Genomic DNA, 15,595 nt, shown 5'->3' on the forward strand with positions numbered 1-15,595 from the left:
GGGTGCACATATTTGTGAACAAGTGATTCAGAAATGCTGAGTTAAAAAAAAAAAGAAATGCTGAGTTTTGATGATGCAGGACTAGAGAGAGTTCCAATGAGAAAGGAGGGGGAGGCATTGGAACAGGACAGACTTGGGTTTGAACTCTGTCACTCACTAGCCCAATGGCTCTAGGCAAGGCCCCTATCACCTCTGAATGTCTCCTCTGTGACATGGGGACAATCATGATCATGCTTTCTGATCTCTCAAGGCTGTTGTGAGAGTCAGAGATAATAAAAGTACCATGATCATCACCATCCTGGCCACTCAATGAAAGGCAGTGGTAGTGGTGGTGGTGGTGATCCAGCTCAAGGTTGCATGTCTGGAGCCCATCTCAACTTTCCATGACTGTCAACATGCCATGCCACTTTCGGGTCTGACAGTCCTTCTCCCTTCACCTCCACATCACACCAGGGTCTGAATGCTGCAGGGTCCTCTTCCTCAGTGCCTTTGATTTTCACCTTCATCTCCGTGTCTAGGACCCTCTCTGGCTCTTCTCTCCTGGCATTTCAGTAAATACAATAGTCCCCTGTGGCCTTTCCTCTTTAGTCCTCAAGAATTACCCTTCTTGAGAAATCCTTTTGTGACCCTTCCCCACTCAACAGGATGCTGTGATCTCCAACTAATAAGATGGAGAGCCCGCACTCCACCTCATGTCAGCCCTCCCTTCCCCACCCCATCAGCATCAGTGGAGTGAATTCCTCACACCCTCTGCTCTGTGATGAACCCTCCATCCTGGACGTGCTCAGTCCACAGAGTGAAGAGGCTTGTGAAGGTTGTGCAGGCAGCAGTGAAGGTGTATGTTCTGGAGCCTGGGTGGCTCTCCCGTGTACTAGATGGGTAACCTTTTTTTGGTTACTTTCATATGTGGTGCCTCGGTGTCCCTTTTCATGAAAATGGGCCCAATAGTATTACTTACCACAGAGAGATATTGTGGGCCCTCAATGGGTAAACCACCTGGAAGAGCGCCTGGTGCATCGGAAGTGCTGACTAAACCGACCTGAGCTGCTGCTATGGGACAGAGGTGACTCAAGCATCCCCTCAGGAAGGGGCATTGCTTTCAGCTGCAGGCAACACAAAACTGACTCAACTGACTGGAAAAAGGAAATTCATTTCACATAACAAGAAGTCCAGGGGAAGGCAACTCCAGGATTCGTTTATTTAGTGGCTCAACAGTGTCACCAAGGACACAGTTTCCCCACATGACCATTTGGGGCATTTTGTTGGCCTGGTCTCTGGGCTGTTTTTTTTTTGTGACTGTACGATGATCATTACAGTTCCATGCATCCCACACAAACATGAAAATGTCCCGGGAAGAAGGAGCTCTCTTGTGACAAGAAAAATTTTACTAGAAGTCCTCAGCAGACTACCCTCACATGTCTTTGGGCCAGAACTGTCACTGACTCTACTGTGATTGGTGGGGATTAGTCAGGACCCACTGCTTGGTGCTGGGAAAGACCAAGACTTCTTCAAAGCACATGACCATTTGGGGGAAAGAAAGATAACTGAAAACCAAAACAAAACAAAAGACAACCAGGGTTTTTGTTAAGGAGAGGATGGGGCAACCAAAGTGTCTTCTGTATTCCCAGCACCAAGAGTCTCATTTCTGGCTTATTCCAGCCACATGTCATGCTTATGCAGTTCTTCCTGCTAGGAACTCATCCACTAAATCTCTGTATGTCAGGGACTGTGCTGGGCTACTTCCTGATGGGGATCAAAATCCTTTTTTCAAGGTTTAGATCAGGAAGTTTTTACCACAATGAATTACCTGCACACTTTCAAAGTAAAGTAGGCAATGCACACCGCACTTTACTAACTGGCTAATATTTCTTCAGAGATGCTCTTTTTCTCAGTTGGCCTGTAAATTCCTCAGAGTCAGAGACCTTGAATAGACTATCTTATCCCATTCGGATCCTGCATGTATTTGATGGTAGTCAACCATGAAAATGGTGTTTATTTTATTTTATTTTTATTTTATTTATTTATTTTTTTGAAGATGGTGTTTAATCAATGTTTGTTGAACCTAATCAGAAGACAGCCTTTAAGTATTCTCTCCGGAAGGTGCCTGAAGGTACTGTGCTCAGTGTCATGGGAGACACAAAGAAAAACCAAACACAGTTAATTTCCCTCCTGAAGCTTGTGGTCCAGAAGACAAGCTCATAGTGCTGTGAAGGTGGAGAAGTCTGTCTTCCACCACTCACACTGATTTTTTTTCTTTTGGCTTTTTCACTTGTTGCCCTCCAGTAACCTCTGGACAATGTTGAGGCCACACTGGGGCACCCTGCTGGAGCCTTGTTTCCTTCTGCAGCATCCCAGATGGAATCTTTTTGACCTATTCCTTCCCAACCCTCTCCCACTCACACAAAACCTATCCTTCCTAACTCCCAATCTCTAGGTTTTCCTTTCTTTCTTTTTTTTTTTTAAATTAATTTATTTGTGAGAGAGAGAGTGAATGCATGCTAGAGTAAGGGTAGAGGCAGAGTGAGAGGGTGAGAGAAATCCTTAAGCAGACTCCCCACTGAGCACAGAGCCTGACGTAGGGCTTGATTCCAGGACCTTGAGATCACGACCTGAGCAGAAACCAAGAGATACTTAACCCACTGAGCCACTGAGGTGCCTGCAATCTCTATGGTTTTAGGAAATTCTGGTTTAAGATTGGTCTTTAAGAAACCAGTTCATGGATGAAGTTTTCAATGTTACCCCTCCAGGGCCTATGGAAAATCTGAGGGGACTCCTGGGGGTGCAATGAACCAATCCAAGGACCTGACTATAATAGTGGATTTTAAGGGATTTGCCAGCTGGTGGTGTTCTTTTCTGGCAAAGCAGAAATTCACCTTTCTTCAAGAAATTCTACAACAATGATCCTTTATTCTTCCTCTAGTTCAGGACCTTTCAAAATATTTGCACTGTTCACAGCATCTCTTAAGAAGCCACTCCTTTTGGATTAACTTGGCGTGAGCAAACACAAGCTGCCGTGCAATTTACAGGTTAATGAGAGATCAAGGCTATTTGAGGAAAGGAATACTCAACTGCTGCCTGCATGTACGTATTTCCTTCTCAGCAAGGAAGTTCTCCCACCCCTATCCTTTTGATCACCACGGCTGGGATTGCCAGGGACAAAGGAGGAAAGGGACAGAGTCACATAAAAAAGAAACAAAAATCAGTTTGTTTAAATTGCCAGGGAAATCTGCCTTTGGCTAAAGGAAGTCAAACCCAGAACATCCTGTTCTAGTTAATAAAGCTCATTTGCTTCCAGCTTGAGCAGAAAAATACAATCTCTGCATTTGTGAGGGGGCAGCTCAACCTTTCCCACCTTCGCTACACCCAAACTCTTGGATGGCTGGTGTGGGGTGGGGGTTCCTCTGTCCTCTCCAGACAGCAGATGCTCCTTTGGGATGCTAAAGTCCCAGGCGGGTCCCAGACTGTTAAGAACAAACTCACTTTTCTGTATGTCAATCTCCAAACTTCCTCTACAAAAAGAAAAAGCCCATATCTTCAGGGGTTGAAAGCAGTGTGATTCAGACACAAGAGTAAATGATCCTTCTCTGTATCTCTCCGCTCCAGAGTATTTCAGTGATGTGGGATCCAGACACAATCTAACCTGCTCCACGTGACCCTCGCGTCAAATAAGAGCCGAACAACCTCGTGCTCTGGGAGGATCCCTTGTGCCACCATCCTTAGATCTTTTCCAGCATCAATTCCCAAGCGAGGAACAACCTGCGACAGAGACCATGGGCTGCCCAGCTGGTCTGCCTGGGAAGGTGCCCATGTGTGAGTCAGAGCTCTCAGCAAAATGACACTTCTGCAGATAAGCCTGCAAGTCTTTTCTTGTCAGAAAATGAAAAGTATGTGTTTTCATCTACTTTTACATCTTCCTCCCTTCAATGCCAGAAACCTTAGGGGCAGATGCAGAGCTACAGTGTTCTGCTCACAATTTACAGACTATAAGGGTTGGATCTGAAAGGAGTCTCTGAGATCACCTAATAAAATTCTCTTGTTTTATAGGTGAGCACACTGAGGTCCAGAAAGGGGGAAGAGTGTACTGACAGTCACACTGCTAAAACTGGGACCAAAGCCTGTATCTCAGGACTCCCGGGTTTCGTGACTAACACACAGCAGCGCCTGGAAGTACCCACTCTTTCTGCTTCCCTCACATGGTCTCCAACCAGGTTTCAGTGAGCAACTTTTTTTGCCAACTTTTCATCCGGTGGTTTTCAAAGTGTGGTCCCTGCCCCCCACAGCCTCAGGGTCCCCCTGAATCTGTGTTTTACTGAGCCTCCTCGGGTGACTCTAAAGCATGCTAAATCTGTGATACCCTCCCTTAAGTGGTTCACTCCACCCACCCAATTAACAAGGGCTTCAGGGCACTAATTGGATCCAATTCCACAGAGTCTTTTGGCCTGGCTCTCGTGATCTAAGGTGGAGGTTTTCTTAAGTTACCATCGGGGAAAAATTTATGGTAAATTTGTGAACAGGAGCTGGAGTGGAAAGCTAGAGACCAACACTGGCTCTGCCTACTTCTTCCTCTCTCTCCCACATGCCCTGTTTTCCTCTCTCCACAGATCTGTTCCTTTACTTCCTTCTCTTCTGTTCCCTCATGGCTGGCATTTGCTTTTGGTTTACCACAACCCAACTCTGAAGTCTACACCATAGCATCTTTTTCGCCTTCATTTCTCTTCCTAACCACAAAATTCTCCCTACGTACCTTTTCCCATTTCTTGTTCACATTCTCTAAAAGGACTCCAACTGGGCCAGCCCATCTTTTGAGCCAGGCCATGCTGGTCACGTGCTCAGTCAAATGCTTGATCATCTTTGGTCTGATGCATTTTCCTGTCTAATCAACCACTGATATTGGAGAAGTGTGCAGTTTGGGAGAGGGAGGACTGCTGTGCAGTGATGGGAGGCTTCAGGAGGAAACAGAGGGAGGAGGAAGGAAGCACACAGGAGACTCCTCCCTGCCTCCCCCTCCACCGATCCCGTGAATGAGACATGAGGGAATCTGGCAGCAGGTTCAACAGTTAGGCTAGCTGAAGGCTGAGTTGGAGATGGAGGTTCCATTATATTATCATGACCTTAATCTTCAATATACTGCCAGGCTAGGGTGGCCTGGAAAATAGGGACTGCTGGTTGACTCCCCAAAAGTCACAGAAGATCCAAGCTGGAAGAACTGTAGAGGTCACCCAGCTCAGTGGTTTGTGGCCCTGGCTGCCCATGAGAATCCCAGGCAAACTTTTGAAAAGGAAAGCTGCCTGGGACCTGCCTCAGGGATTCTGACTTAAAGCTCCCACATGCTTTTAATGCACAGTTATCACTGAGAACTATGGCTCTAACTTGACCCTCTTAATTTTACCAGCGGGGAAACAGGCTCAGCTATATAATGTGACTGTGGCTCATTTAAATATCTCCTTCCTCACTTGGTTATAGAGTTTGGGTTATTAGATCATAAGTGGTTAGAGCTGGAAGAGATCACAGAAGCCATATAGTCCAGCCCTACACTCTGACTCGAGACTAAGGAGCTAAGTGACTTGCCTACAGGGTCATCGGGAAGTGGGGGGTGAGGGCTCCAAACCACGTCTCTCGACTCCTCCTCACCAAGGCTGCAGGATGTGAAGCTAAGCAGACCCAGCTGCAGACCTTGTGCTTGCTCTGCTCCAGGGAGCTTTTCCAGCAGCACAGCTGAAACAGCTTGGCAGAGAGACCTGGTGTAACTGGATGTCAAGTGAGCTCGGCCAAAGGAATCAGGATTTGGTGCCCTAAGGATGGGGAGGAGGCAACCAGTCTGATGGTGCTAATCCTTGCTTTCTGCCTGCCTTCCAGTTGTGCTGGGGGTGTATGTGTCTGCTCCTGATCAACTGCCAGCTCAGAGGCTGTCCCGGGGTATCAAGGGTCTTCTGACATTTGCTGAGGTAAGGCTGTCTTTGTTTTCCGGAGTGGCTTTAAGTCAAGATGTTGGTGTCCACTGGTCCTGTGTATGGCTGGAAATGGCTTCAGCTGGCATCTGGGAAGCAGAGCACATGCCCTGGGGCCCTTGTGTATGTGTGTGTGTGTGCTGGAGGTGATGGAAGTGGTAGAGATGGCTGAAGATAAAAAGGTTCCAATGTAAAAACAAGCATACAGGGATTCAAAAACAAAATGAGACAACAGTGTGACATAGTGAGGGGGAAGTAGGAAGCCCAAGGAGGTGAGTATGAGCCTTGATCACCCCTTTTGGGGAGCTGGGGTGAAGAAGAAGCAATGAAAAAGGTAATGTCCCTGGAAGCTTGTGAGGAACTGGACAATGGATAAAGCACATTCCCACACATTTAGCTCATCTGATCCCCACAAGATGGACAGTCCCTGTGATCCAGGCTTGGAGAGGGGGAGTAGCTGGGCTCCAAGGCCACATGGTTAATGGGAGAACTGACCCATCCCCTCTGCACTCCAGCCCCGGTGCTCTGCCCATCGTGGTATATAGTGTGTGTGTGCGCGTGTGTCTGTTGTGTGTGCAGGCCAGTCATGCAAGGGAACTTACATGAAGGCAAGCATGCAAATATTTTTACCTCTGAGGTATCATGTTTGCCAGGGCCACAAGTAGCTCCACTGTGATTGCAGGAGAAACACAGAAAACTGGCTCTGGATCAGCTGTGGTGTTTTAGACAAGTTAGCCTTAGTTTTTACATGAGCGAAGTAACGAGCCCCTTTGGGGGTTGTGTAGGGCTCAGGGATAAAACACTTGAAGTACCTAACCTTGGGCCCACCATGAGCATCGTCAGCATGCAATAAATGGTAGCCGTTACTGTCCTGTAAACATGCTACTGGCCTGGGTGCAGAACCCCACCTGTTTGCAGATAAGGAGGACAACAGCCTGGCTCAACGCCCAGGGCTACTGACCTTGTCCAAATCCAAACCTGACTTCAGGTGTATTCCACAGAACCTCCGCCCAGTGAAGCCAAGGCCCACTCCCTCCCCTCCCCTCTCCTACTCGCCGCAGCCTCTAGGTCTTCACCTGCACCTGCTAACAGGTGTGCCCGTTACGCACAAGTACAGATCATTTCAGGACTGTGTCCAACAGCAGAGCAAGACAGCCCTTCAGAGGACAGAGCTGCCCTCAGCCAGTTCACAGTTGAGACTGTTGGGGAGGGTGACTCAGAGTCAGATGACAGAGCCTGAGGGTGGCTCGGGCAGGTGGAATCTCACTGAATCCTCACAAGCAGCTACACGAAGGGGCATCACTCCCATTTTACACACGAGGAGACAGGCAGTGCCAGATCGTCAGAAGTCATCAGGAGCTGGGATGCAAGGCCAAGTCTGCCTGGCTTCAGAGTCTGTGCTCCTTCCACTCCCTGCAACGCAGCCTTCACCATGCACATGGGTGGGACCTCACACAGAGGTTGGGAAATGTTACGGTTATGGGGATGTGCATCCTCTCAGAGCCCAAGAGGATGAAGGTGAAGACAAGGTTAGTCAAGATGGAGGTGCGTGGAGGGTATTTGCTCACACTGGACAACAGTCTACACCATAATGGCTTTCCCCTTGCAGCCCCTCCTTTGCTGAGCTGCATTTTGGACTCCTGTCTGGCCATCCCCTGGGCTTGCATCTCTTCGGAGTCATATGTTAATAACATTCAAGGCCATTCCTTCAAGTCAGGCTATGCAGGCTCTATGGCCCATGGAGGCACATGCAGAGGGTGTGCCAAGGGAGAGGCAGGAAGAGGCAGGGGAGGCTCCACGGAGCCCACAACCTTCTGCCCAGAGATACTCAGGTGCCCCTGAATAGTCTAGCATCTCCGTCAAGGTCGTGAGGTGATGTAGAGTTGCAAGCATGTTGGAAGTTCAATTTTAGCATCAGCTGGACCTAATTAGATTCGGAGGGGGGAGCAGGCCCTTTCACAGAAGACTTCATTGTTCCTGGGAACCCAGCAGGAATGTTTATCATTTCAGAAACTGAGAAGGAGCTGGCTCTCTCCCTCTTGGCCTTGGGGCTGTCCTGCCTTCAGATGCTAATCCATAAAACCATTCCAAGCCAGGCCTCAGACGAAGCTCAGGGCTAGGGTGGAGACCAAACTCTCACTTCCTTCAGGAGCAAGGCAGGTGTGGAATCGACACCTGGAACGCAGCCAAATGGAAATCTGGAGCAACAGCTCAGAATGACACATGTCAAATAGTTTAATTGGGTAATCATCTGAAGAAGGGTTTGTGCAAAACATATGCGGGAAGTCCGTACCAAGAGTGTGAGGGAAGGATCTAAGAACCCAGTTCAGTTTGCCCATGCCTGCCTCGGCCCCGCACAGCCTCAGGCCCAGAACCTGGCTGGATTATTCTCTCCCAGGAGAGGCTTGGGAAATGATATGTAGCAATCCCCATGTTAAGAGCCCTGGGGAATCAAGCATTCTTGGAGCTGCAAGGACACCCAGCCCCAAATGTCCACCAAAGTCCCAAACTGCAGCAGGCAGTGTGTGCAGTGGAACCTTTCCACACTCTGGTTCAGACTGTGTGGGTTTGAGTGCTGGCTGGCTTTGCTGGTTATGAGCTGAGTGATTTTGGGCAAGCTATTTCTCTGTGTCTCTGTTTTCCCATGTGTAGATGTGATGAGAGTAGTACCTACCTTTTAGGGAATTGTGATAATTAAATGAGTTAATATATATAAAGATTTTAGGATAGTACTTGGCCTTTAGCAAACAGTTAAGCATCCTGATTATCACCCTTTTCTCCTGCTCCAGGTCAACTGCAGGTCTCCTGCTGGAATGACGGCATGCTTATTTTCCACACTATGTGTCCAGCTTCTATAGCACCCCAACTGCACCCACTCAGGGCTGACCTGGTTCTCTGGGCTCTACTCCTTGGCAGGGCCCTGTTTCCACCCATGTGAGTCTTCCACTCAGCCACCACATCCTTCTCCACTGCTGACCCATTGGAGAACTGCCAATGGGGCCTGGACCCCAAAGGACATGGCTCCCCATGACTCCAACCCCCTTGGCTGGTGGGAAGGACACCAAGCAGTTTCCTCTTTTTGGGCAGAGCCCCTGGCCAATTCTTCTATCTCTCTATTCTCCTGTTTCATCCACATGAGGTCTGAGGCCTTATATTCTAGCAAGGGGGAGGTGGGTGTGTCTGGATCACTGTAAGCAAATACTTTTGTGTTGATTCTTTGCTTTTGTCTTTTATGGCTCAGCTCAAATGTCACATCTTTGATGTGGCTTTTCCTGATTCTCAAGGTCAGAATTCAAACTTCATCAGTTGCTCAATTCTGATCTTGGACAAGTTTATTTCCTCTGGCCACCTTAGCTTCTCCATCTGTGAAACAGAGATGCTGCTAGCCTCACAGGACATGGGAGGATCCATTATAAGCCAATGGATGTAAAGCCTACCTCCCCTTCCCTTATGGTCCTTGCCAGGCACAGGAGATGGGGAGATACCCAAGTGAGCTGGCTACACAGGTGTCTATGAAGCCTATAAAACCATGCCCTTTTCTGGAATGGCCATTCTTTCTTCTTTACCCATGGAATACCTAATCAGTCTTCCAGGACCAGCTCAAATATCATCTCTTCTGTGAAGCATTCCTACTGCCCCCAGGTAAAATAAATTTGTCTCTCCCATAAACTCCTGTACTTCTTTGCCTCTATTAAATCTCTTACTTTTTAAAACTTTTATCATATTTAACTTACATAATTATTGCCTGTCCTCTCACTGTGCTAGGGATTTCCTTGAGGTCAAAAACCATATTGTGTTCTTTGGGGGTAATTTCACAGCATGTAACATGATGCCCAGCTGTTGTCTAGTAGCTGTTCCATAAATGTCCATTAACTCAAGTACAATTTTGTGTGTTCTCTGGATTCTGGAGTGGGTTCTGGAGGCAAATTTTACCTTCACTAGCCTTCTGTATATGCAGGGTCCTGACCCTATTACTGGTGGAATAATACAGTAATACAATGGAATCTACAATCTAGCCCATGGAGTCTGTGGAGAAGGGCCCCCATACAGCCTGGAAGCGGGATGGCCTTGCATTTCACAGGATCTCAGCTGCAAGCCTATGGCTAAAGGACTTGAGGAACAAGTGGGTTCTGGAAGAGCCAAATTGTGTCTGTAGTTACTAAACATGTGAGTTCATTAAATGTTCAATGATTCAATTTTCTTTGTAAAAATTTTAAAAGCGTGTATGTATAATATTACTCAACATTTAGCAATTCTTTCTTCTTCCTGTAACAGTCATGGAAGGCAAATTGACACATTTATGCCAGGTCCCTTACCTCCCCACCTCACATTTTCCCCTCACAATGACTATGTGAGGTAGGTAGTATTATTATCTTCATTTCATAGATGTGGAAATGAAGGCTGAGAGAGGATAAGGAACGCACCCAACATCAAGGAAACTAAAACTCAGGGCTGACTGCAAAGACCTAGCTCTTTCTAGTCCATATACAGTGCTATTTTCCCATTAGAGTCTCAAGTGCTTGCCAAGCACTGGTCTAGTTCACACAAATGGATCTGACATGTATCCAGCCTCCTCAAGAAATGTGTGTTCTGGTAGAGGAGACTGATATACAAATAATTAAAACCATGAAGCCCAAAAAGTGTAACTATGGATTAGAAGTATGTGTGATGAATTGAGGGGGGCTGCTGAGTGAGCTGTACAGCCCAATTGGATGAGGGAAGGCAGAGAAGCCTAGTCTTGGGTGACTTTGAAGGCTAGCCTCAATTCCAATGGACAGAGAATGAGGAGAGGAGATTATGCAGATTTTGGAGGCAGAGAGGACCACATGTGAAGGGATGGAGAGCCAGAATGCCAGGCATCTTTGGGCATGGGAAATAGACCACTGTAGCTAGGGCATGGGATTTCTGAGTAGGAAGCTGGGAGGTGACACACTTACTTTTGTCAAAGTGCTGGGCTTGTATCTTTAAGCCTTGGAATCTGCTGTTGGCCTTGGAGGAGGGAAGTGAGCTGACCTGCACTGTGCAGGAAGGAGGGCCTGGAAGATCCTTTCTGAGTAGGAACTGGGAAGTAAATTGAGTCCTGCATCCTTTAGAAATGTACTGTCAGCTTCCAAGGTTTCTGCCCAGACTGGTTTTAGAATGAGAATAAGAGAAAAGGAGTCTCTTTCCTATTGAAAGAGGTAGGTTGAAGACCAGAATGCTCTGGGGCCTCGGTGCAGCACTCCCCGTAGGACTGCAGGAGCATGGCTATTCTGAGTGATGAGGACATGTGGGCTTCCACGGCTGCACATCCCCCAGGAGATGCGATCTGACACATTGCCCTTGGCCAAGAGTGATGGCAGGATGAGAAAAGGAAGAGAACCAGTGTCAGTCCCTGTGCTTGGCCTGCCAGGCTCACCCCAAGTGCTGGCTTCAGAACCGGAAGACTGTGTTTCCAAATTAACGAAAGAAGTTCTAGATCTATGGTTACACGTTCCTCATATACCAAATGATTTATAAACAGATTTATAAATTTTATGTAAACATAAATTATGCATCTCTGCACAGTACATTATACCTTTACATATTCTAACACAGACCAAAACAGTGATTCCATTATATATAGTAAACTCAGGCAACTTTTTTTATCGTCAGCACTAGAAATATGTATTGATAATTACCAGGCACCTTACACTGAGGAATTTTTAAAAAATACTCCCCCATTTTCCTTTTCTATATATTTTGAATATATATATGTTCTGAACATCATGAAAAAAAAAAAGCAATATTTTTAGAAAACTGCCCCAAATTCTTTGGCTCTGAAAGAAACCATAATGCCAGATTTTTGCCTAATAAAATGACATTTTAAGTGGAATCTGAGTCAAGCCCAAATGAAGGAATGAATACTGGTTCTTTGAGTCAGCAAAAGAATTCAGTGTTTGGTATCCAACACTCCATTATTCATTGGCCTGAATTGGCAAGAGAGCTGTCGGCACTGTAGAGATGACCAGAAAAGCGGGGGTGGGGGTGGGTGGTAGGTGGATAATGAGAGAAAAACAATCTGAAATACCTCTCAGGCCAACTTTGAACAACATATTGGGCATTTATCATCTGGAGGTGGAGGAGCTCCACTATCCCTGGCTAGATACTCTCTAGGCTCATTTCTCTGTGTATGGGGTAATTTCCTGAGCAAGTGCTTAAAATCAAATGTCTTGTCGAGCCTTTGGCTCAGTCAGGAAGAGCCTCCAGAGTCCCATTAAGCAAGGCCAGAAGACAGAATTGATTCCCCTTTATGAGACAGCCCCTCCCTGAGCCCATGCCCCAGGACGGCTCACCGGGGCCTGCGGAAGGTCAGGCCATACTGCTGACAGGCCAGCCCCACAGTGGGAGTGTATACGATGGGCATGAATTTCTCCACATCTGACGTCAGCACTCGGTAGAAGAGCTTCTCATTCCGGTCTTGGAGCGTCATGAGAATGATGTACCTTGGAAAGGGAGACAAGAACCAAGCTGGTCACATGAGCACCATAGGTGGCAGCACAGAGGGCCCTTGATGCAAAGACCCAGGGTTCCCGTGTGGCTGGTTACAACGGCACATTCATGGGCAAATCCCCATCTCCCCTAAGCATGGGTCTTGTTTTCTATGAAATGAGAATATTATGTGCTTACTTATTCATGGTATAGGCACTATTCTAAATATTTTACATTAACTCATTTAAAACTCCCAAAGACTTGTGAAGTAGGTATTAAAATGCTGACTATTTTAAGATAAGGAGAGACAAAGGCACAGAGAAATGAAATAACTCACCTGAGGTCTCAAGGCAGAGTAAGGATTTGAACCTAAGCAATCTGACTCTAGAATCTCAACCATGGTGCAAGATGGTTAGTTGTGCTATGACTGTGTGGACATTGATGAATGACAACAGAATAATAACAAGCTAGGGTGGAGTAGGGTCAAGGAAAATCCCAAACACACCAGTGGTATATGAATTGGACTTTCCCACCACACAGGACTGGAAACAAAGCTCATAAGTGGCTGAGTACTGCTTGATCTCAGGGGGCATACTCTAAAAAAACTCTCTTTCTCACCTATTCCCTGAAGTCTAAAATCACTAAGCCAGAAAAAGACCCTTTCATTCACAGTCCTGATAAAGCAAAAAAAACCCCTCACAGTTCTGAGAGAAAAAAACCCAGGGGCTGAAATTCATGATGGGGTATAGGTGACTACCGATAATCATGCCCTTTCTGGACAACAGTTTAGGACAGCCTGGAGGCACTTGAGCCCTGGCAAGGAATAGGGTGGAAGAGGTATTCCAATAGGGGAATGATCCCTGGGTGTGGTACCAGGGTCCTGGGTTCGAATCCCAGCTCTGCTGTTTACTAGCTTTGTGACAGTGGGGAAGTCAGACTTCTTGGGGCCTCTTCTTCCTCCCCAAAGGCAGTAGTTCAGAACGAAAAATAGTGTTTTAGAAGGAAGCGAGGATTTCTGCTTAGAATAGCCAGCATCTCAGCTCATTACTAACGTGAGCTTTCCTTACTCAGTAGCCATTTATACACGTCTCTTCTCAATTCTACATTCAGTGACGTCTAGTTGGTAACTTAAAATTGGTCATGGTTGGGAGTGTTCACATCATGGAAATTGGCAAATGCTTCAAATTAGGGCTCTCTCAGTTCCCCAGAACCAGTTAGTAAACATTTACCAGTATACCATTACTCTTATCCAAAAGAAGCTGGGGAGCTTCCTTAGCATTTCCCTGAGTACCTGCTGGAATAAGGAATTCTGGGAATAAGTGGGTCAGAGTAGTCAGCAGAGCCTCAGGAGTAAGCTCTCTGGGGTTCCTAGGATTAGGCATGTCCCCTGCTGCCCTGGCCCTGCCATGTCTTCCCCGGCATATTAGTAGGGTCTATCTAGCTGAAAAAAAAAAAAAAAAAAAAAAGCAAAACAAAACACAGAGGCAAAACAAAACACAGAGGGGTAAGGATTTGGGACTTCTGATGTTTAGGAAAGAGGATTTCACATTAGACTTTAATTCTTTGCAAATTTAACAAAAGAGGGAAGTTCAGGTTGCTCAAAGTTAGAGCATGTGTCATGTTGTTGGTTGAATTCATTGTGTACTTTTCTGGTTTGCTCTTCAGGGTGACATAGCTAGACCTAGTATGAGCAGAAAAAACAAGAGGGAGAGAATATTTGACCAGGGCTGCATATGGCCTTAGAGTTAATGGGAGTGATATCCATAGAGTTCAGCCCTTCAGGAATAGAGTGAGCGGGGGGTAAGCAGATGTTTCCTTATCCACCACATTTGGAAGCAATGGCTACTGTGGGGGAAGCACACGGGAAGGTGGGTGCAGGATCACCCAGACGTGCTGCTGAGCTCTGCCCCTAGGGGGGCAGCCACACCATCAATAACCCCAAGTCTTGGCCATTAAGCTCTATCGATATGTAGGGAACCTATATTCTCCCCCTAAATTTCTGCTGGAGCCCATAGCAAGGTTCCATACTTATTTTACAAGCTTGCGTACAGTGCCTGCTGTTATAAGTTACAGTTACTAGATAAGTGTTCTGAGCACGTTATAATACGAATGCATTTAACTGTAACTCATCATAAGCACATGAATTAGATACCACTGGTATACTTATGGTGCAAATGAGGACTGACCTAGAGATGCTGTGTGATTTTTGCTATGAAGTGGTAGAATGAGGATTTGAACTAAGTCTAATACTAGAGTCTGGTCTTGTAGCCACCAAGCTCCAATGCCTCTTAGCTTATGGCACAGCAAAGCAGGTACAAGCAGACTCTGGAGCCAATTATCTGTGTTCGAATCCTGGCTGTACCAATTCATAGCCATGTGACCCGGGAGGTCATTACCTTCTTTGGTAAAACTGACAAAGCTGACCCTGTGATACCTCAGTTGGTTCTTCATGTATTAACCCCACTGGAAGAACCCAGAGGGGCAGGTGGGTTATTAACGGTTCCCATAAACCTCTAACATAGGACATCCTAGGTCCTTTTCAAGGCATCACTGTGCATCGCCTGCTCTGCTCCCCAACATTCCCCTTATTCCAGGGACATGGGCCATGTACCACTTTCTTGATACATTTGTCATGCCTGCTCCCCTTCTTCCCGCTGAGTGAAATGTCTTCCATGAACCCCACCATGGTCTGCTGAAGCCCTATCAGAGCTTCCTGGGCTGACTGGGATACCACCACTTCCCAGGGGCCCAACCAAATTCCACCTGTTAGAAGTTCATCTCCCTTCCCAGTTCTGAGTGGGAAGGCCTCTGTCATAACAAGCCCTATCCCTCAGGGAGACCACCACTGTGTGGAAGGCGGGGCTGGGGCTGGGATCTCTCAGGGATCTCAGCCTTTCCTTCTGGAGAGTACCAGAAAACCTGTGTGCCACAGGGAACAGCTCAGACCAGGGCTTGGGTAGAGAGAGGTGACTTTAGGCACTGACTTGTCCAGGTCACTCTGCTGCCGCTCATAGTATCTCATGATCCGGAGAAGCTGGACGTCCTGGCTCAGGAAGCAGGGAGGGATCAGGCCATGGATTCCAAGCTGCAGCCTTTCTTCAAGTGTAAAGGCCATCCCCTGAGAGAACAAGAAAGAAACACACACACATGAAGGGATATGAGTGAAACTAAGAAACTAAGAAACAGAGAGGTTCCAT

The 15,595-nt window shown here is 46.9% G+C and overlaps 1 protein-coding gene and 1 long non-coding RNA gene across 4 annotated transcripts in view; one reads left to right on the plus strand and one right to left on the minus strand.

Annotated features, from left to right (window-relative positions):
* The window catches only part of ME3 (malic enzyme 3), a 187,492-nt gene that overhangs the window by 88,478 nt on the left and 83,419 nt on the right, over positions 1-15,595 (minus strand). For all 3 annotated transcript variants that reach the window (XM_072726141.1, XM_072726143.1, XM_072726142.1), the window contains exons 3-4: positions 15,383-15,516; positions 12,263-12,412 (exon numbers count right to left, since the gene is read on the minus strand). In XM_072726141.1, coding sequence (XP_072582242.1) covers positions 12,263-12,412; positions 15,383-15,516 — 284 coding nt within the window. The remainder of the gene's footprint in view (positions 1-12,262; positions 12,413-15,382; positions 15,517-15,595) is intronic.
* On the plus strand, positions 5,806-10,115 carry LOC112932347 (uncharacterized). The gene is made up of 4 exons (XR_011995162.1): positions 5,806-5,945; positions 8,738-8,882; positions 9,413-9,590; positions 9,907-10,115. It is a non-coding gene; the product is annotated as an uncharacterized lncRNA (long non-coding RNA).

This window comes from Vulpes vulpes, chromosome 11 (assembly GCF_048418805.1).
Source record: "Vulpes vulpes isolate BD-2025 chromosome 11, VulVul3, whole genome shotgun sequence".
NCBI classification, from domain to species: Eukaryota; Metazoa; Chordata; class Mammalia; order Carnivora; family Canidae; genus Vulpes; species Vulpes vulpes.